Source organism: Crinia signifera, chromosome 5 (assembly GCF_055691185.1).
Source record: "Crinia signifera chromosome 5, ASM5569118v1, whole genome shotgun sequence".
Classification (NCBI taxonomy): Eukaryota; Metazoa; Chordata; class Amphibia; order Anura; family Myobatrachidae; genus Crinia; species Crinia signifera.
In genome coordinates, this window is record NC_139221.1 from 122739077 (window position 1) to 122761253 (window position 22177).

General features: G+C 45.7%; 1 protein-coding gene across 1 annotated transcript in view; it reads right to left on the reverse strand.

Moving 5' to 3' along the window:
• Window positions 1-231: 231 nt before the first annotated feature.
• LOC146005728 (uncharacterized) overlaps window positions 232-22177 on the reverse strand; it is a 93780-nt gene continuing 71834 nt past the window's right edge. The window contains exons 19-27 of the mRNA XM_083145155.1: window positions 21432-21503; window positions 19597-19632; window positions 15748-15792; window positions 15613-15645; window positions 12962-13108; window positions 7634-7688; window positions 7276-7464; window positions 6545-6622; window positions 232-1121 (exon numbers count right to left, since the gene is read on the reverse strand). Of these exons, the coding sequence (XP_083001281.1) occupies window positions 931-1121; window positions 6545-6622; window positions 7276-7464; window positions 7634-7688; window positions 12962-13108; window positions 15613-15645; window positions 15748-15792; window positions 19597-19632; window positions 21432-21503 (846 nt within the window). The 3' untranslated portion in view covers window positions 232-930. The remainder of the gene's footprint in view (window positions 1122-6544; window positions 6623-7275; window positions 7465-7633; window positions 7689-12961; window positions 13109-15612; window positions 15646-15747; window positions 15793-19596; window positions 19633-21431; window positions 21504-22177) is intronic.

The following is a 22177-nucleotide window of genomic DNA, read 5'->3' on the forward strand; positions in this document are numbered from 1 at the left end:
ACACACACAGACTTCCTCTGCACCCCATCTCTGATGAGCAGAGGCAGCGCCGTGTAAGAATGCCCTTTGCCACCATCCCCACTGCCACCATCCCCACAATCTGCCCTATGCCCTCATACCCACTGGGGGGGGGGGGGGTTACCACTAGCCACCAATGGTTAAACCTTTTTTGGGGGGGTGGGGGAGCCACTAGCCACCAATGTTTGGTTGGGGGAGGGGGGGGGGCACTATGCCACCAAAGTTTATTTATTAAAGGAAATGTATTTTATTTATTTATGAGTTGATTTAGGAAATCACTGTATATACCATATAACATTATTTTTCTGATGCAGTTGACAGTTGTGACAGAGTTGAAATCTCCCATGCTGAATCTCCCATTATGAATCTCTGACACAAATCTCTCTGTATGTGGCTCATTATCTGAGAGAGTGAAATCTCTAGTGCTGAATCTCCCATTATGAATCTCTGACACAAATCTCTGCGTATGTAGGGCCCTTTACACTAAAAATTTGCCATGAATTTGGCTCGCAGGACCAAACTCACAACTGATTGAATTCCACTGCTGTTTTTGAACTCTCTTAAGGTTTAGAAGAGCAATGTGCTATCTTAATACTTTTGGTTAAATTAAACAAAACATCAACCAAATCTTTGCATATATTAACTGAGGCTTACGGGGCAGATTGTACAGTATGTCATTTACACCTATGTTTGAGTGGCACAAACTACCACAATAAACTAAGCATACACAAGCCTGCTTTCACTTGGGACGTGGAAGACTTTTGAACAATGATGCTCCAAAAAGAAGGAAAATGTCAGTCATAATGGTCCCAGTGCCAAGATGTAATCTGTATTTCCTCTGCTGTACATAACATAGGATGGCAAATAATTCCTGACATGGTAAGGGTCTGTAGGCAGCAAACTGTCGCTGCTTTAGAAGTTAGGTCCTTTTCTGAAAGGGTCGTCCCTTATTCCATAGGCTGAGAGACACAATGAGATGTCACAAGCTCCAGCAGGTCCAGGTGATCCATGTTTTCCTGGAGAACCAGGTACTCCATTTTTCCCTGGGTTCCCCGGAGGGCCTGAAATTCCTTCTCCATTGCTTCCATTTCTTCCAGGTGATCCTGGCAGACAATAATACAAGTTGGTCATTGCCACATTTCATTTCAAAGTGTTCCTATACTTTCCTTAAATATCTAGTTTTGGAAAATGTTTCCTATATAGATGTTGAAATATATGCAGCATATAGTATACACAATACACAAGAGTTTCCCAAACTCCGCCATTACAGTCCAGGCTTTAAGGATATCCATGCTTAAGCACAGGTGACTTAATAGGTACCTAATTTATCTGGACTGAATAACCATGGATATTCATAAAACATGCCCTGAAATGATGGAGTTTGGGAAACCCTGTTATACAGAAATATACTGTAAAGATGCATACACTCAGTGAGATTCTGACTATGTGATTTCCATTGAACTCCCCGGAGGACAGAACCACCGATATTGACTACACACTCTGGGGCCGATTCAGACTTCATCGCAGGGCTGCAAATTTGCACATGGGCCCTTATTCTGGATGGCTCGTTTAGATACAATTTTGCATCCTTGTGAGTCACCCTAACCCCATCTTGCAAATGGTTACCTGGCGCCACCCAATGCTTGCGAATTGATGTTTTACCATTTACATGAGCATCCATTCGCATGCCAGTGGGAACCTCCCTCATATTTCGATGGTCGCCGACCATCAAATGATGGCAAAGGCACATGCATATGTAAGGGTGGCCCAGACCACCCTTACATATGCGTGTAGAATTGCAAGGAATTAGGCGGGCAGATGACATTTGATTATGTCAGCTGCCCGCCCCCCCCCCCCCCCCCGCACATGCATCACGGACGCATTAGCATGTGTACACCAAGCGGTTTCATGGGAACCCCCATAAAATACTGGGCGTTCACATATGCTAATGGACCAGGCCGGCACCCCATGCCCCTCTCCACCCACTGCTAGCAAGGCTGGGTGCATGCGTCCAGTGGACAGACTTTCGCACGCACCCAGCATATACACATGCGCAGAAATGGTGCTGCACATGCGCATACACAAAACATCGGTCCCCATATGAATGAGCGGCCACTGGAAATGAACCAGAGTAATGGTCATAGAACGCTGTGGGTGAGGTCCTCTTCCCCTAGTCATCGCTGGCCATTTGAAAGATGATTGACAGCCTGCTGGCATTTGCAGGGGGCACCCCATTTTTGTGGTAGTGCAGCCAAAAAACGCAGGAGGGAGAGACACTGACATCATCAGTGACCCCAATCTCCCCGCGGCCACGCATCGTTTAGTGAGTCTAGACTTATGAAGCACTGCACACGGGGGGGAGGAGGACCCATTCGATGGTGAATGAATTTCCCCATCTTCACATGGCTACAAAGCCATTTGTGGCCATGCATGGGGGAGGGATTTGACTCTGGCGGGGAGGGAAGGGGGATGGTAGGTAGGATGGGGGTGGTGGTAAAAAAGCACCACCTTTCAAAACTACCAAACACAGCACTTTCATATAAAAAAATATATATATTTTAGGTATAAAAAATATTATATATGTATCCACTGATGCTGCAAGTGTTGATATGAGTTGGCTGGAACTCACACAAATTTAGAACAAAAAAAAGGGGGGAGTTAAACACCATTCGCTGCTGTGTGAATATAAAATTTAGAGTACACCTTGCTGAATAAAATGTGCACTGGACACACTGTAAATATTTACGTTGTAATATAGAAAGTAGCATAAAGAAAAAAAAATGTAAGCATATAAAATTACAATACATATAAAATACAAATATAGCATAGGAATTAATCTATTAAAGTAGCACGTCTGCAAGAGTACTCCATTGATTAGTCAACCTTGTATAGTCCATGATATATAATCGATAAAGGATTGTATCCGATGGCTGGTCATGGGTTAATGGTGTGGTTAATTGTCAGGCTGGTTAGAAATGAGGAGGCAAGCAAGCTTAGGCTAATAGAAGCAGTAAGTTGGTGAAGCACCAGGCCAATTAGCATGTAAGAAGTCAGAGCCGGATTAACAATGGGCCTGATGGAGCTATAGCTCCAGGCCCACTCTCCAAATAGGCCCATTTTGTAGCTGAGGGTTAGGGCTTTCTAACGAGACCAGCCCCGCGTCGCTAGCCCCCTGGGAACCGGAGATACCGCCAGGCAAACCTGGAACGTTTTCCCCATAGGATAACATGGGACCCGCTAATTCCGACCTCCACTCGGTTCCAACGGCTGCCAGTTCGCCCTACAGCATCACAGAAACTCAAAGTTGATCTCAGTCAAACCCAAATCGCTGGGCCTTCAATCTGATACCTGGTCCATATGGGTTCATTGGTTCTAGAGATATTGCAGGTAAAACTAATTTTTTTTTTCATTTCTGAAATGTAATTTCATGGCTGTTCATGTTGTTTGAGGACAGATTTCTCTGGAACCAAACGGCCCAGTTTCACGGGACCAAAATCATTCGAAGGCTACATGTAAATGGGTCAGTTGGTTCCGAAGATATAGCTGGTTGTTTAAAGGTAGGCGGGGGTTGTTTTCTCTCCCCCTCACACCAGAAAATGCAGGGACTAGGCTGGTGTAAAAGGGGCCAGTCCGAGAATGTCCCTGCATGATCCTGGGACCATATTCCCTGCATTTTCTGGTATGAAAGGGGTATTGTGTCAAATAGCCGGGACATGCAGTGCTCTGAATACAGCCCCCTGCTCTCTGCCCAGCTGTTAATGGCTGTCATTTCTGCCCGGCGGCGACTGTCCCTCAGTTACCGCGAGCATGTATTCCCCCTTGGCAATGAGCATGTAATCCCACATGGCAACGAGCATGGAACCCCTGGCAATGAACATGGAACCCCTGGCAATGAACATGTAGGTAAGCAACACTTATGTAGCATAATTTTTAATAGGCATTATGGTGTTTGGCATAATACGTAATAGAGATTATGGTATGAGGCTTAACATGAAATGGGCATTATGGTGTCAATTTTTAATGTGCGCCTTTGGCGCGCAGTGCCCCTGTTTATGAAGCATATAGTGCATTATTGCTCAATCTGTTTGGTATAGTGCAGGCATGTCCAAACTATGGCCCTCCAGCTGTGAAACTACAAGTCTCATCATGCATTGCCACAGTTTTGCAATTAGGGAATGCTAAAACTATGTCAAGGCATGCTGGGACGTGTAGATTCACAACAGCTGGAGGGCCACTGTTTGGCCATGCCTGGTATAGTGTGTATTTTGGCTCAATCCATGTGGCAAAATGTGAATTTTGCCTTAATCTGTGTGGCATAACGTGAATTGTGACTCAATCTGTGTGCCATAGTGTGAATTTTTGCTCAATCGGTGTGAATTTTGGCTCATTCCATGTGGCATAATGTGTGAGAGGCAAGTACAGTATAAGGGGGTTACTATTGTGTTGCATGATTTGTATAAGGGGTATATGGTGTAGTAAACTTAGGTTACCACATAAAAGGTGCTGACATATTGTCTACCAAGTTTCGGTTTTCAGTATTTTTTTATGACTGGAGTGCCGTCTCACCCCGCAAGTATCTTAGCACATCGGCGTCCTGCGGGTGCACCCGCCAATATATCTCCCTGCATTTTTCCTAAGTCAGCCCCCTGCCTTTTCCAGGCATATATAATTAGTTGAAAGTATTTACATAAATAGAGACACACCCATGAGCAGACCACCCAAACAGAACACTGGTCACGTCCCCCACATTATTAGGTGCTGGCCGCGACCCCTATTATTGCGCATAATAGGCCCTTGATCATTTTCAGCTCCAGGCCCATTTAGACCTTAATCTGGCTCTGTAAGAAGTCCACGCATAAGTAAAGTCTGAGGGCCAATTAGTGCTTAGTCACAGCAATATACAATACGTACTGTATGGTTAGTAAATAATGGTATAGAGGTGTACTCAGCAGCGCATGTTGTTTAACTCCCCCCTTTTTCTGGCGGGGAGGGGGCTAACTGATCGCAAGGCTGCAAAAAGTTGCAGCCCTGCAATCAGTTCGGAATCTGCACCTACTGTATGTACAATTTTGGCTATGCACGTTTTTTGACTATACTGCACTATCAATTGTACAATTTCTAGACAAAACTATGCTGCTTGCACTGTTGCACAGAATATTTGCCTACTCTCCCGGAATCGGGCCCCCCTCCCCGGCAAAGCCCCACAGCAATGCCAGAATTTGTGCGGTCCGCGGGAGGGCCAAAAATGAGGCAAATCACTTAATTTCGTGTCATTTTAGCCCCGCCTCCTCCTAGCGGCTACTTGAATTGCGCAGTTTGTGTGACTTGGGGGCGGCGCTTTGAAATTCAGCCTTGTCTCCCTCCCCTCTAAGTATGTTGCACAGTCTATTTTTTTCTTGTGATACCGACCCCGCAGGGGGTGCACACTGGCATCGCAAGCTCTAAACATATGGTGCAATATATACTATGTTTTCTATGGATATGGACTATATAGTCCATATCAGTAGTTCATATTGCACTGTGTGTATGCTCCTGTCATTTTTCAAACACAGGCTGTAGCATAGCAGTTAGAATCTGATTGGCTGGTACTTTATCACTCTCCACTTTATCACTTTTAAACACTTGGTACATCTGGCCCAAAGAGAAAGGGGACCTTAGATCAAATCTCAAACCTCCGAGTCGGACCCCCTCTTGGCGGCGAGGACGAAGTTGCATATGATACATCACATCACAGCATTTATCGCATGCGATCATGCTGCCCAGGAAGGTCCCGGGTAGCTCAAGGGGGTTCGAATGCGATGTCTTCCCTCGGAGAAGTGGCATAGTGTATTGGGGGCCTTTACTGGCAGCCCTGAAAAGGCACATTGGCACAGTAAACACTTTCTTATTACATTTCGGGGGGTTACACTGCTATGCCCAATACAGCATTAACTCCTTGAGTGGTGGGATTTGCTGGGGCAGGACAAACCTACTAGGGCAGGTGTTTGTCCTGCCCCAGCAAAACCCACCACAGAATCTAGGAAGCCGCCACTCCCCCCCCCCCCTCATCTCCGCCCCCCCTTCACCTCCGCTCCGGCGTTAGTACGCCGGAGCTCTCCTGCCGCCACTTCCCCCTGCCGCCTGTCAGTCATCACACAGGCGGCAGGCTCAGGGACGTTTTGCGGCAGCTCGGGAGGACTCGGGTGCCTGAACTCTCCCGAGTCCCCCCGAGCCGCGTAGACCTTCCCCGAGCCTGTCACAGTGAATGGCATCTGGCGGCAGGAGCGCTCCGGGTACGATCGCCGGAGCGGAGGGGGTGGGAGCCAACAGGAAGGTGACAGGGGGGGATCCCTAAAGGTAGTGCGCCAGTGGTGCTAAGCTGGAGGCACCACTGGCACGCACCTAATGTAAAGTGGTATGCCCGGAAATTTTCCGGGACAGCCCGCTGCGGCAGCGCAGCTGAGCCCGGAAAATTTACGAGCATACCACCCAAGGGGTTAAGCCAAGTAACGCCAATAGCATTTTGTTATTTCTTTAGATCAAATACCTGGCGGTCCAGCTGGTCCAGGGTGTCCTATGCTCCGTTCACCTTTGGAACCTTTGTTCCCTTTTTGTCCTGTATCTCCTGCAAGAAAAAGCAACAGCCTTCAGCATGATAAACCTACAGTATTTCCTGATGTGTTTCCATTTATAGATGATAGCTAAACCAAAATCTTTTTATGGTTCCAGTCAGCTGTGACCTGCTATACTCACAACTGAGTGACATTTGGATGCCCCATATAATTGATGGGTTTTCTTATTTATGAATCAATTGGTGTCCTTTAAAAAAAAGTAATTATAATTAAATGATGTAGTAATTATACTAAGAACCATGTAAAGGTGCTAATAGAGTATATTAAGGAGAAAATGGACAATGTGTATATTATGGACGCTCTTGGAAGAACTTCTCAAATGTGCACCGTGTCTATTGTCATTATTTTCTCATATTCTCACTGTGCTTGAGTGGGTTTACTAAGTACTCCGGTTTCCTCTTACAATCCAAAAATATACTGGTAGGTTAATTGGCTACCAACAAAAATAACCCTAGAATGAATGTGTGTGTGCGTGTACATGTGGTAGGTTATATAGATTGTAAGCTCCACTGGGGCAGGGACTGATGTGAATAATCAAATGTTCTCTGTAAAGCGCTGCGGAATATGTGTGCGCTATATAAATAACTTGTAATAAATAAATATATTATATAGTAGAGTACATGCAAAAAATGCCGCAAAACATCACCTTTCATCCCCTGGGGTCCCAGTAATCCCTGAATCCCTGGATAGCCAGGCCTGCCTCCTCTTCCCTGGTATCCTTGTGGTCCTCTCTCACCAGGTCTTCCTTGGATACCAGGTAACCCCGGTATGCCTTGTTTTCCTTCACATGGTGGGCAGGTAGGGCTCATGTTCTGAAGCAAGGATGGTAACTGTGCTAGAAAGTAAGCAAGACCTAAATACCTCTGTCGGGCGCCATCTAGTGGCTACCAGCATGCAACACACTTGGATACCACCCTTATGGAGGTGAGGAGTAGTGCTAGCCATTTATCATATGGAATAATATTACATATCTTTTCATCACAAGCACATACTGTCCAACTTACCACGCAACACATTGCTACATAGCTTCATAATATGGTCTTCTGACATGGATTTGCCCTGTAGCAGAAAAATAAGGTATACGTTTAGAAAATATGATATGTAATCAGCCATATTAATTGTAAGTTTTATTTCAATGGTATACACAGTTGCCTTACACATTATACAGCTCTTAAATGATCAATGACATTGACTAATTCATCCTGATCAGAGCTGCTTTATAGCAGAGAGAGAGAGACGGAGAGGGAGAGAGAGGAATAGAGAGAGAGGGGGAGAGTGAGAGAGGGAGAGAGAGAGAGAGGGAGAGAGAGGAATAGAGAGAGAGGGGGGAGAGAGAGACTACAGCTCTCTACATTTCTTTCTAAAATATTGTTTAACTTTATAATGTTTTAGCAATCAGTCAAATGATTTTTTGCTGTTTTGTCTGTGCGCATGTGCAGTTGTTCGATAATTGATAGGATTGTGAATTCGCACAACAGCGATCAACTCTGAATAACCCCCAAAGTACATAGGAACAGAAAGTACAAAACAAAACCCCAAAGAGTACACGAGGGAGGAGTTTACATTCTGAAAGGACTTTGACAGCGCCATGGGGCTGTGTACTGTAGCTTGGTGGGTGGTGCTGCTCTATTTTGATGGTAAAACAGTGCCTGGGTAACCAACAGGCTGATTAGGCTGCAGCCTAGGGCACCAGGACTGGGACTGGGAGGCGTCCTGCATGTGAAATCCATGGAATAAAATGAAGGCCTAATTTATTCCATGCCTGTTAGCTATCACCCGTCCTGATGTACTGTGGGGGGGAGGGGGGATTCTTAAGGTGACTGCCAGATGGCTTTGCCAATGTAAGTTATTGATGGAAAGATTACTATATGTACATTGTGCTACAGCACCAGCTGGGCAGCCTAAAGCCAAAGCCTCCTGTACATGCCACAAGCATTAGATCCTACATGCAAGCTGTATAACCTATGATACATGCACATGGGGATTACAAGGGGAGCTACATATGTATTAGCTAGGGCACCTGGAACTTTCAAACAGGCCCTGGTAAAACTTCAATTTAGACTTTAGGTACTTATGTATTATCTGGGCTCCCATGTTAAATGCACCCCATTTTTTCATACCCCTACTATCCAACTACGCATGGAGATGATTTTATATAGTGTGGCGAGCGCAGCGAGCCACCGTGCCCGAAGCGTGGCGAGCGCAGCGTGCCCCGCGAGGGGACGCGGTCTCATAAGAAAAACGGGAGCCCAGATATTACATAAGTACCAGACTTTATTTGCTTCGGACTTCTATTGACCACAGGGTTACCTTGAGACTGGCTAACCAATATGTTTTGCTAACATGTGAGCAATGTCCATAGTGTAAGAATTAACATTTTACCTGTTAACCAATATGTTTTATTAAAGCAGAAAGAACTAGTGAATGCCGATTTTGATTCAAATATTTATTCCCAGTAGTTTCCCCAAATTCCTTCCAACACACAAACTACTTCTACAGCAGAAGTGAAACTCAATTGATGCAAAAATAGATTTCTTTTCAGTATGAATTAATGTTACATGGGGTAGATTTATTAAGCTTGGTGAAGTGATAAAGTGCCTGTTCTTTATCACCGGCCAATCAGCTCCTACCTGTTATTTTTTAAACCAAGCCTCTAACTTCACAGTAAGGAGCTGATTGGCTGGTGATAGAGCACCAGGCACATTATCACTTCACCGAGTTTAATAAATCTGCCCCATAGTTACATAGTTGCATAGTAGGTGAGGCTGAATAAACTGTAATAAAAGAATTATATACACTTTGTGGTTATAGAATAAATTTGTGTATGTATATAAATATGAGAGAGGGCCACACGATTAGAGTCAAAAACTATGATACAATTTAATGCAAGAAAACATTCTTTATATTATTAAAAAATTAGAGTAATTACAGTACATAACACAATAAAATCAATCAATCAAATATAATCAGCTCCTCAGAGAGAAAGTGTCACACTTCCTTCTGATGAAACCGCATTGCTTTTAAGCGGAGAAACGCGTCAAGGGTTTCTGGGGTGTATACCCCTGTTATATTGGCCATCCAGAACAAGTGCCACCTTTCAATTAGACTCTATTAGATCCAGCAATATCCAGCATTATTCACCTCTTTCGGCGACGGCTACAGGCTCTTAACAGCTGATTCAACATCACTGCAGCTCCCGCATTGTACCAGACCTTCAAAGTGCAGCTCGCTCCCCTCAATAAATCCTTTCCGGTGGACCGAGTACGGAGGAATCCCACCGGGCGGGTGAAGCTTGAGCCGCAGAGGACACTGTCCGTGTCCGTTGCTGCAGGAGTGCATGAGCAGGGTGAATAAAACCCGGACACTCTCTGCTCTCGGCGGGCACAAGAACTTTTGAGGACCAGATACCAACAGTAGTATTGGGAAATTGCTGTGTGCTGGAACTGCCTGTATCTTTTAAACATCTGTTACTATCTAGAACGGCCACCTCATTTATTTCTAGACATCCTAATATCTTCTGTCATAAAGAGAACTTCATCTACCTCTTTTCAGAGTATACAATTTCTATTATTGCTGGGATCCTTTAATACATCTCTCAAAGGTGGACACTATAAACACTCCCCCGGAGCTCGCCCAAACTGAACGCTATTTATAAAAATGTATATTTCTCTCTGAGGAGCTGATTATATTTGATTGATTGATTTTATTGTGTTATGTACTCTAATTAGTCAAATTTTTTATTAATATAAAGAATGTTTTCTTGCATTAAATTGTATCATAATTTTTGACTCTAATCGTGTGGCGCTCTCTCATATTTATATACATATACAAATTTATTCTATAACCACAAAGTGTATATAATTATTTTATTACAGTTTTATCTGGGCAACCTTCAGATTGCCATTGGGAGCAGCCTTTAGCTATATTATATACATAATTAATTAAATTAATTTGATTATTTTAGTCATTTATTGATTGAGCGGACACACAGTTATAGCGCCCGATTTGTTTCTTGGTATTTTATTTTGAGGCTGAATAAAGACTTGCGTCCATCTAGTTAAACCTATGTTTATAATATTTTATGCCTTGTTGTATAGTATGTTCCAATATTTTAAGGACAGATTATGGCCCTTATTCAGATCTGATCGTTGTACAAATTTGTTCTCAAAATGGGCGAAACCATGTGCACTGCAGGTGGGGCAGATGTAACGTGTACAGAGAGAGTTAAAGTTGGGTCAGGTGTGTTAAAACTGAAATCTAAATTGCAGTGTAAAAATAATGCAGCCAGTATATAGCCTGCACAGAAACAAATTAACTCACACACATCTAACTCTCTCTATACATTACATCAGCCCCTCCTGCAGTGCACATGGTTTTGCCCATTTTGAGAACAAATTTGTACTGCAATCAGATCTGAATAAGGGCCTATAGGGCAGATGTATTAAGCCTGGGGAAGAAATAAACTGGAGATAAAGTGGAAGGAGATAACGCACCAGCCAATCAACTGTGTTTGAAATAGGACAGTTGGGAGTTGATTGGCTGGTGCTTTATCTCCTTTTACCTTTATCTCCAGTTTATCTCTTCTCCAAGCTTAATAAATTTGCCCCTATGTTACTAATTCGTACCCGTGGATGTTTTTAACCAATAAATGTTTATCCAACCTTATTTTAAACGTATTTATTGAGTCAGCCAACACCACTTCTTCAAGAAGAGAGTTCCAAAGTAGGACTGTTTTGTCTGACTGTAAAGAACTTTTTTCTTCTAGATGAACAAAATCTTTTTTCTTCTAATCTAAACTCGTGCCCTCGCGTCCAAGATTCCTGTCTAGCAGAACAAAGTGTGTTTGACAGTTCCTTATATTGGCCCCTAATGTATTTATACATATTGAGCATGTCCCCCCTTAAACATCTCTTCTCTAGTTTAAATAGTCCCAGATTGCTTAATCTTTCCTCGTAGCTTAAATTCTCCATTCCCCTGATAAGCTTTGTTGCTCTTCTTTGGATTTTTATTAATTCTATGATGTCCTTTTTATAGTGTGGGGCCCAGAATTGTAGGTGAGGTCTAACCAATGATTTGTACAGAGGCATAATTACTTTTGAGTCCCTAGTTTCCATGCCCCTTTTAATACATGCTAGAGTTTTGTTGGCCTTTTTTGTTGCTATCAGTGGCGTAACTATAGAGGGAGCAGGGGATGCAACTGCTATGGGGCCCGGGGGCTTGGGGGGCCCCAAAGCCAAGCAGATAGTCCACTGCACCCTCTTCAAGAGACCCAGCGGGGGACCACGACACATGACTGAACTTGTCGGCTCCCTGTCCTCTGGCGCTGATCGTGAGACCCAGTGGCTCCCCCATTTCTCCCCCCTTGCTGGCTCCAGCACTGACTGAGAGACCTGGCAGGGGGAGACTGGAATTGGTGGCTCCCCTCACCCAGAGCTGATCGTTGTGCCTCCCCTGTTGCCGGCTCCAGCACTGTACAAGGGACCCGGCAGGGGCGACTGAACTTGGCGGCTTTCCCCTTCCTACCCTGTGCTGGCTTCCGCACTGATTGGGAGAACTGGAAGGGGGAGACTGCCATTGGAGGCTCCCCTCCCCTGGTGCTGTTTGCGGAACCCATCTGCTCCCCCCGGTGCTGGCTCCCCCACTATTGGAGGCTCCCCCGGCGCAGTTTGTGAAACCCATAACCCATCCCAGTGACCCCCGCTTCCTCCCCCCCGGTGCCAAGGCTCCCCCTCCCCCGATGCTCTTCATTGAACCCAGCGGCTCCCCCTTCCTCCTCCGGTGCTCTTCATTGAACTCAGTGGCTCCAGAGCTTAGGTGCTGCAGTGTGCAATGCATGGGCAGACAAGCAATCCAAAGGTAAGTGCTGCCATACCCTGTCCCCAGCCCAGTGCACATCTATCCAACCATACCCTGTCCCCAGCCCAGTGCACATCTACCCAACCATACCCTGTCCTCAACTCAGTGCCCCCCATCTGGCTAACCATTCCCTGTGCCCAACCCATCCCTACAGAGTCCAGTAAGTATACTTACTTTCCCCTATGCCCCCACCCCGTAACCTTAACCATTCTCCAGCCTGTCTGATCCAGCCTTCTACTCTGTTATACCCCTCTCTATCTACTATTGTGACACCAGTCCCTCATTCTGGAGAAGTGGAGGGGGGTGGGTCTTTCAAAATCTTGCTATGGGGCCCAGACAGGTCTAGTTATGCCCCTGGTTGCTACATTACATTGAGAACTACACCCTAGTTTGTTGTCTATTTGGACTCCTAGATCCTTTTCGAGTACTGAATTACCCAATTCATCCCCGCTTAGGTTATGATAACTAGCACATACTGGTTTTCCAGGAATGCCAGGTATTCCGGATCTTCCTTGCGGTCCACCTTCACCTGGAAATCCTCGAGGCCCTAGTGGTCCTGGCATGCCAACTTCACCTTTCTTACCCTCTATCCCTTTGTCACCAAAGTCACCAGTTTCACCTTTCTGAAATCCAAAACAATGTTGTTAATGTAATCAGAGGCACAGTACAGAAAATAATGGTTTCACATACCGGCAGTTATGTCAAGTGTGGGAAATGACCAGGGGCGGGCTGGGCCGGGGGGGGGCAGGGTGCCACTTGCCCCCCAGTTCGGTATGTACTGGCTGGACCAGCTGTCCCCAGCTGCCGCAGCCGCCGCCTCCAAGCTCCATGTCCAGCCGGACTGCCTCACACTGGCTTCCTGGCCGCCCGAATGTAAGGCGACGGCCCCTGCAAAAATGTCTGCTGCCTTGGAGGAGACAGACACTAGAGGCACTGCCATACCTCTAGTGTCTGTCAGAAGAGAACAGCGTGGCCAGCGTTACCCGGAAGTGTGGATTCGGGTAGTGCTGGTGCGCTATTTAAATGGAAGTATGGAACCCCTTAGCGACGAGCAAGTACCCTGTCTCCCACCTGACAAAAAATATCACTCCCCCTGGCAACAGCACTCCCCCCTATGGAGTGCTACATGTCCCTTCCTCCAGCAATGAGCATGTAGCACTCCATAGTAACAGCATGTCATTTCCCCTAGCAATAAGCATGTAAATCCCCCATGGCAACAAGAATGAAACCCCTGGCAAGAAGCATGTAACCCCCGGCAATGAGCAATATTCCTCTGATAATGAACATGTAGTTATATAGTATAATATGTAATAGGCATTATGTTTAATGAGCATCACGGTGTTCGCATTATGTGTAATGGGCTTTACTGTGTGGCATTATATTTAATGGGCATTACAGTGTAAATCTTTGCAATGCGCCTTCGGCGTGCTCTGTCCTCATTTCTGGTGTATGTGTGTGGGGGAAAATGATTGTTTAATCCTTGCTGCATACTAGAGGGTAGAGGGTAGGGTGGTGAAACGATGGCAATGGTCGCGGGCCACTTGCTTGTGTAGCATCCCAGGCTAAAACTGCCAGCCAGCCCCTGGGAATGACATCAATGCATCCAATCAGACAAGTTTATTAGGAATTGTAGTTGATTTATTGGAACAGAACTGGGATGCATTCAGAAAAGTTTCTTATTTGAGGCTTTGAGACTTTAGTCTATTACCAGTTGCTGTTCTTGTCATTGAATTGATTTACAGTGTGACTCCTAAGAGTCAGGAAAGCAATGGTGACTATGAGGGGTGGAGGGGGAGTTACTACTAATTACACAACCTGTGCTTGCTAGAAGGCGTGACTGTGGGTGACACACTGTTTCTACAGGGGGGACAAGCAGTGCAATCGCACAGGGGCTGCGCCTCACCCAGTGCGATCCCAAAGCTAGTGCACTGACTGCTGACTACTAATGCTAGTTTCAGGGAGATTATAGTTGGTAGTAGAATTTTGGACAGCGCCCCATTGAGGGGGCCTGTCATGTTCCTCCCAAAGGGCGTGTCTCGTTCCATATATGGAGAGAATGTAAAAAGAGATTGTGAACGTGGCACCTAGAAGCGTGGGTGTGTACTGCTACATCTAGGAGGAATCTTTTAAAATGACATATCTAAATGTAGATGAGCTCCAGAGCAGTTAGTAAGAGTTACTATACTTGGTAAAGTGCTGGGAAATGGCGCTGATGATTCAATGTAAATGTATCTGTCTCTCATTCCTTTTTTTCCCCAAAAATGTAACAGTGTAATTTGGGCTAGGTGAAATGAGGGAGATTGCTAGACTAATCAGGGAGTCTTCTGCAGAATGCAGGAGGGTAGGCAACTATGAGTTACACTGCTGCATACACCCTAACACAGGATTCCTGTGTTAGGATGCAGCAGCATCATTTAGAGTAACTCCGCTCATACTGAGCAGAGTACTAGGTCCGACTCTAGATAGTAGGCAGTCACATTGATAAGTCACAGTGAGTTCCGTGCCAGGTAGTCTCTTTTTGCAAGAACACACCCCTGCCGCAAGGACATGACCCTGCCTGTGCTGCCGCACACCGCCTTTCTGGAGCACACGTGCAAATGGTTTTCTACATGTATATTCGGGAGAGAAGCGCATTTTTAACTGTTTGCAATGGGAGCCAAATAGTCTAGAAACAGCACTGCATAAGTTCCCCTGTGCAGACACCGATGATCCCTGTACACCCACTGGCATTGCCTTTTATTGTTCCATTTATTTAAAAAAAAAATTTTGTAGGAGACATTCTACAGGTTACATGCTGGACACCCGTGAGGTCATAACCCTTTTTGCTGGCACCAGGTGTCGGCAAAGGTAAGGATGCCACTGACAAGAGAAATAGTTTAAATCTGCATGTGCATAAAGTCATAAAGCCTATGAATAGAACTTCACTGACCTCCTGAATGAGCATATAATATAGTGTAAACAACCGAATGGGAAATGTATCTGACACATGATTTCACAGGTATTGGAACTTGAATTGGTCTAATGTGAGTGGGTATTTCTTAGCTCTGAGGAATGTAAATGCATTTTAAAGCAATACCATCAAACTGAATGATGCGTTAGGATGATGTCACACAGTCACACATTTTACCTCTCCTTTGGCCCCTTTGTTGCCTTCTTCACCCTTTGTGGATTTTGTAAGCAAAAGAAAATTATTAAGATAATACTGTACATTTAAATTTACTTTCAAGTTTTATATACAGTAGAGCAACATTACAAGGTTTACCCTTATTCCGGCAATTCCAGGCAGACCTGCTTCCCCTTTTTCTCCCTGCAATACAGTAAAAGGACAATTAAAACTATGTAGAAATAAAAGATTGCTACACTTGGAAGTGATATTTGACAAAAGGTTTCAAATATCTGAATGATTGCAGTAGGAAGATGCATCAGCTGTTGTAATGTAGAGTGTTCTGGTGTAGAATGAAAAATGCAGGTAGTGAATGAGAGCACAGTGGGCAGACTTTCAGCTGCGCTTAGGGGGACAGAGCTTTGCATCATTGCAGGAAGTAGCGCGATTCGCAGGTGTGCGTAGGGGGCAGGGCTAAATAACAACAATTGCATAATTTTTGCCCCACCCGCAAATGCCGGTATTTAACTGGAAAAAGTAATTTGATGCAGGGAGAATGTAAGGGCCTGCTGAATGCGGGAGGATTGCCCACCCGTCCGGGCTCGTCTCACTGTTGCCTCCAGAAAAGCCCGGCCCGACCATTATGCAGGTTACACGGCCACTTAGAGCGCTACAGTGTGAAGGGTGCCACCAGGATGTAGCTTCAGTTATCAGTGTGAATGTGAAAGGCAGCCAGCCAGCAAGCTAGAGAAGCAGGAACTGCACAATGGAAATTGTAGTTTATTTTTTACTAGGCAGACTTTGAGCAGTTAACGATAACCTACAAATCCCATGAGGCCAGTGGGCCCTGCTTTTGACTTGACTCAGATAGAGTAGGGGATTTTCTTGCTCTTTTCCAAGGGCTTACATGCTAATAATGCTCCACGAATCCGCACTTCTGGGTAGCGCTGTATGCACTGCCTTCCCCTGACAGATGCTAGAGGTCTAGTATGATGTCTTGCATCTGTCTCCTAGAAGGCAGCAGCCCTTTTTTGCAGATTATATGCCGTCCACATGGAATCTGCGGAGCCTGCTTCCCCATGCTGCAGCTTGGCCTGCGGTGGCATTTTTATGCCACTGGTTCCTGCCATGCTGCTCCCACTCCATCTATGTGCAGCATCTGCGGTTCAGGAGTAGCATGTGGTATTTAAATGCATCTTTCCAGTTGTACAGCATCAGGCATTCTAGTAATCCTTGGCTCTCTTTGATGTAATGTGATGCTTAAAGCAAATGCGAATAAATTACTGTAAAGGCCCATACACACTGGGCTGAAACCCAAGAAGTCAAATAAAAGTAATGGCCATCGATAGACAAAAACATCAAAGGTCATACATCACATATTATGCCACCATTGATGGCGATAGCATCGATGGCCATCCCTAGTCACAGCCTGGCTCTGTCAGGTAATGGAGCTTGTCAGCAATGCCCAGTCCCTCTGCGCTGCTCCGTCTCTCTAGGCCAGGCATTCCAAACCACGGTCCTCAAGGCACACCAACAGTTCATGTTTTAGTGATATCCAGGCTTGAGCACAGGTGACTTAATTAGTACCTGAGTGATTCTGATTAATCCATCTGTGCTGAAGCCTGGATATCACTAAAACCTGCACTGTTGGTGTGCTTTGAGGACCGTGGTTGGGAATGCCTGCTCTAGCCCTTCACCTCAGCAAAGTCTAACCTCAACAACTGTAGCTGCACTGCCCTTTCTATACTCTCTCATCCAGGGCCAGCAGTGTCTCCCGCTCCGTCCCATTCTACTGAGGTGATAATGTCCGATCAACGGTCTCAGGCCTGTTAAGGCAAATGAACGAGACCATTTAGGCTCAGTTTAACTCCCCTCCATGAGGATGACTTATGAATGAGGGAATTTTCCATTTCAGATTACTTCCCTCTGTGAGGGGTAACAGCCAACAGATAAATTATTACATTTTAAGCATATTACTACATTTTAAGCATATAATATTTAATATGGATTATGGTGTTTGGCATAATGTGTACTGGGGATTACGGCATGTGGTAAATGTACTCCTCCCGGCGGCAGGCCCCATCGCATGCGCTGTTACACCCCCCAGACATTTTTTCTGTCCTGGACTCCTGGCTACACAGGCTAACTCCGGGTCTGCAATTTCTTTTGTGGTAGTGGTGGATCCCGCTTGGCTCCTCCTGAGTCGGGAGCAGGTTTTCAAGGTAGTCATTTTGGGCAAGGCCACACCCCTGTTACAAGGCCATGCCCTTCCTGCTAGGCCATGAACTCTTTCTGGAGTGTGCACAACTCAGGTGCACACAAACTTTTTCCCCTGTTTATGGTGGGGAAGGGCCAGAGGCATAGCTAGGGCAGAGCACACGCTCCAGGCGCCGAAATGTCACCTGGCGCCGGAGCCGTGCACTCTGTCGCCGGCTCCCCATACCTGCTCGCCCGCTCCCCGCTGTGCCTGTCATCAGTACCTCCATAAAAACCCGGCGAGGGGGGCGTAGCCTGTCCGAGCGTGTGTGCGGCCACGTAAAAATCCTGTTCCCTTTGGAGAGGCGCTGACTGCCCTGGCTTGCCTTCATATACCAGCCGCCTAGAGTACTCTGGTCAGCGGGAAGTGTGGAGCGACGGGTGTGGACGTGGTGGTGGGGTGTGCGGCCTGTTTCTCCTGCCCTGGCTCTCGGCGGCGCCATCTTGGAGGGCTCCATCTGCGCTGATTCCTGCAGCCTGCGTTGCGTCCTCGTCTTCTCCTGTGCCCCGGTGAGTGGCTCCGCATCTGTTTCTCTGCCTCCCCTCGGGCAGGGGGCGCACAGGGCTCTTCGGCAAGTCCAATGGAGCTCCCCGCTATCGTCTGCTGCCTCACTGTTCGCCGTCCCCACCGCCTCCGCCATACTCCCTTCTACAGCATCTAATCCCTCAGGTTTCTGCCACCCTGGTATTTATGTTTATGTAATTTGCTTATGTAGCTTAAGTTTATATCCAATGTACTTGTCTTATATTGTAAGTCCCTGTTCTTGTGCATATTACAACTGTGCTTAGATGATCTTGTAACATATGGTCTCTATACAAAACTATGGGGATGGCTCCTACACTGGCTGTGCAATAGCATATACTAATGATGATGAATGCACTGGCTGGTATCAGATTAATGGGTGGTATGGGTTTTTGCTTGGACATGCACGATCCCCTGCAATGTTTGAACTTCCACTGCTGTGCGCATCTACAGCCAGTTTATGTTGGAATCAGCACCATAAGCAGCTGCATTATTATGATGACTATATTACAGTACATGCAGCATGAAATACCCTGACGGTCCCCCACAGCCGCTCCCCGCTGTACCCGGCATCAGTACCCCGTACCGCCATAAAAACCCGGCGAGCGCTCTCACTGCGCATGCGCCGGTTTGGGATGCGGCGCCATGATGCCACGTCATGGCGCCGCATCCATGGCACCGGCATCCCTAGCCGGCACATGCACAGTGAAAGCGCTCACCGGGTTTTTATGGCGGTACGGGGTACTGATGCCGGGTACAGTGGGGAGCGGCTGTGGGGGACCGTCCATTTATTATTATTATACAGGGGGAGCAATCTGTGGGGTCCTGTTACTATTATTATACGGGGGGAGCAGCCTGTGGTGTCCTTTTATTATACAGAGGGAGCAGCCTGACCCTTTGTCATGTAGCCACTCCCACTAGTGTCATATGGCCATGCCCATGACCACGCCCATTTTTCCACAGCGCTCCTTCAGTGGGAGACTTGAGCTCTGGCTCAGGCGGGCACAGCGGGGAGATGGAGAGATGAGCGAGCTTGGCAATGAGCAAGGTCAGTCCCCCTTGGCAATGAGCAAGGTCAGTCCCCCTTGGCAACGAGCAGGAAGTTTCTAGCAATGAGCATGTGGGAAGTGGCACTTATGTGACAAATGTGTAATGGGCATCATGTGTGGCCTTATGTGTAATTGGGTAGTACAAAGTTCGCCAAACAATGGTGGATATAAATAACATACCTGGTCTCCTTTATATCCTTCCTCACCAATGTCCCCCTACAAAACAGTTTCACTTCTCATTTAGTACAATTGCTTTTACTTTGTGTAGTAATAAAATGCATCCATTTGCAGGCCGCGCGAACGTGCATGGCGTGCTAATAGGGGGTGGGCGGCCTGCCATTTGTAGGGCAGGTTCTGGAGGACTCACAAGGGTGTGAATTTGCATCCGAGTGCGTCAACCAGAAAAAAAACCATTATCTCTCTTCAAGATGTGATAAACCTCTACATATATGTTTGCTCCATAAGCTCCCAATGTGTATCTGTTTCTCTACAGTTTTCTTGTTTTGCACTAGAAATGAATAGTAATGATGCTGTCATTCTGTACAAAGAAATTGAAAGATTGAATAGTAACTGTAGTAGGTCACTTATGGCCCTAATTCAGATCTGATCGCAGTACAAATTTGTTCTCAAAATGGGCAAAACCATGTGCACTGCAGGTGGGGCAGATGTAACATCTTCAGAGAGCATTAAATTTGGGTGGGGTGTGTTGAAACTGAAATCTAAATTGCAGTGTAAAAATGATTCAGCGAGTATTTATCCTGCACAGAAACAAAATAACTGACACAAACCTAACTCTCTCTGCACATGTTACATCTGCCCCACCTGCAGTGCACATGGTTTTGCCCATTTTGAGAACAAATTTGTATTGCAATCAGATCTGAATAAGGGCCTATATCCATACCTCACAGCTATCCCGCTTTCAGGGCTTAATTCATTATGGATCGCTAATTAGAGAATTTGCAGTGAACTGTGAGCAGAAAGCCTCTGCCTAGACCAGGGCTGGGCAATTGCGGCCCTCCAGATGTTGATGAACTACACATCCCAGGATGCTTTTCATTAGTTTTGCTATGTGGCCATGCTGAAACTGATGCAAGGCATGCTGGGATGTGTAGTTCACCAACATCTGGAGGGCCGCAATTGCCCAGCCCTGGCCTAGACAGAAAGAAAAGACGCCCCTAGCAAAATTGGGAATGCATTGCAAATAGCGATATTTTTGCTGATCCATTTGCAAAAATGTAACCATTAAGCTGTTTTTTCCATCTGCGACATTCTAGGGCTTCCACTAATCTGCTCAAGAATCAGGCTGGAAGTGATCATCGCTAAGATCAGAGACAGACCTGAAAACCGCCTGGGATTAAACACACCCAGAAAATGCCCCTAACTGCCAGCTTTCTATCAAACTGCAGCTACTCTGCAACATCTATGCGTACAGATTTTTTTTGCTATTTGGGCCTGTGCATGTGCAATGCGTAGTCATAAAACAATCACTCAATTTCAAAATCCTTTGATCAGCGATCTATGCTGAATTAGGCCCTCAGTCCCATTTTCTGTGATTGTCCAGCCATCCCACCCGCGAGCTGCAGTGTCCCACAGGGGGTAAAAGTTGGGGAGGGCTGTAACTGCTGCTCTGCATAGCATCTAATTACAGTGCAGGGAGAGCCTCAGGGTAGCCCAGCATCTCAGAGAGTGCTAGTTACACCCCACAGTGATGCAAATGGTGGTGTGCTTAAATGCCAACCCCCCTTCCCCACAAGGCTCCACCCCCTTCCCAGGATGCTGACTTATGCGGAAGCAATGTTGGAATGTATGCTATAGCTCTTGGGGAAAGTTATATGGGGTGGGGAAGATTGCATAAAGTGAACATAATTATATGTACAGTAACTCTTATTTAATCAAAACATGAGATGGGAAAGCAACATGAGATTTAAACTATGTATTTGGTTATCAAATATGAATCAATACATTATTTTATTAGTAAGTGGTACAAATGTGTTTAACTTATCTGAGGTACTTACCTTATGTCCCTTTGGCCCTTGGATTCCCATTGAACCCTCCAGACCAGGCAATCCTGGGTCTCCTCTTTGACCCTATAATGTCAAATAAACATTGAAGATGATGATACAAATATATTGTGGTGTAATTTATTAGTATACACATCACTATAAGTGATACAGGTAAATCATAACTTACAACATTATGGAACTGCAAATCAGGCCAATTTCTGCATATTATCATGCAAAGAATGTGGTGTGGTCAGGCCTCCCTCTAGTTTCAGTGCATGGCCTCATGTTCTGTTGCTCCTCTTTCTGTGAAGAATGTCTCCCACCTGTACCTTGTTAAAACCCTTAATATATCTGCTCTAAACTAGAGATGTGCGGCGGCCACTTTTTCGGGTTTTGGTTTTGGATCTGGATCTCCCTTCGTGTTTTGGATCTGGATTGGTTTTGGCAAAACCACCCTTGTGGGTTTTGGTTTTGGTTTTGGATCTGGATTTTTATGAAAAAATGCTAAAAATGGCTAAAATAACAGAATTTGGGCCTGTTTTTGCCCCTAAAGTATTATTAACCTCAATAACATTAGTTTCCACTTATTTCTAGTCAATTTTGATCACTTAACAGCTTACAAAATTGTTTTCATTTACTGTAGTTGGGCCAAAAGGGTATACCGAGGTAGCTGGATGACTAAGCTAAGCGACAGCAGTCGGCATCACATACATGTGGACCTTACACTTCCAACCTGGCAGAGTGGCACTGCAGGGGCA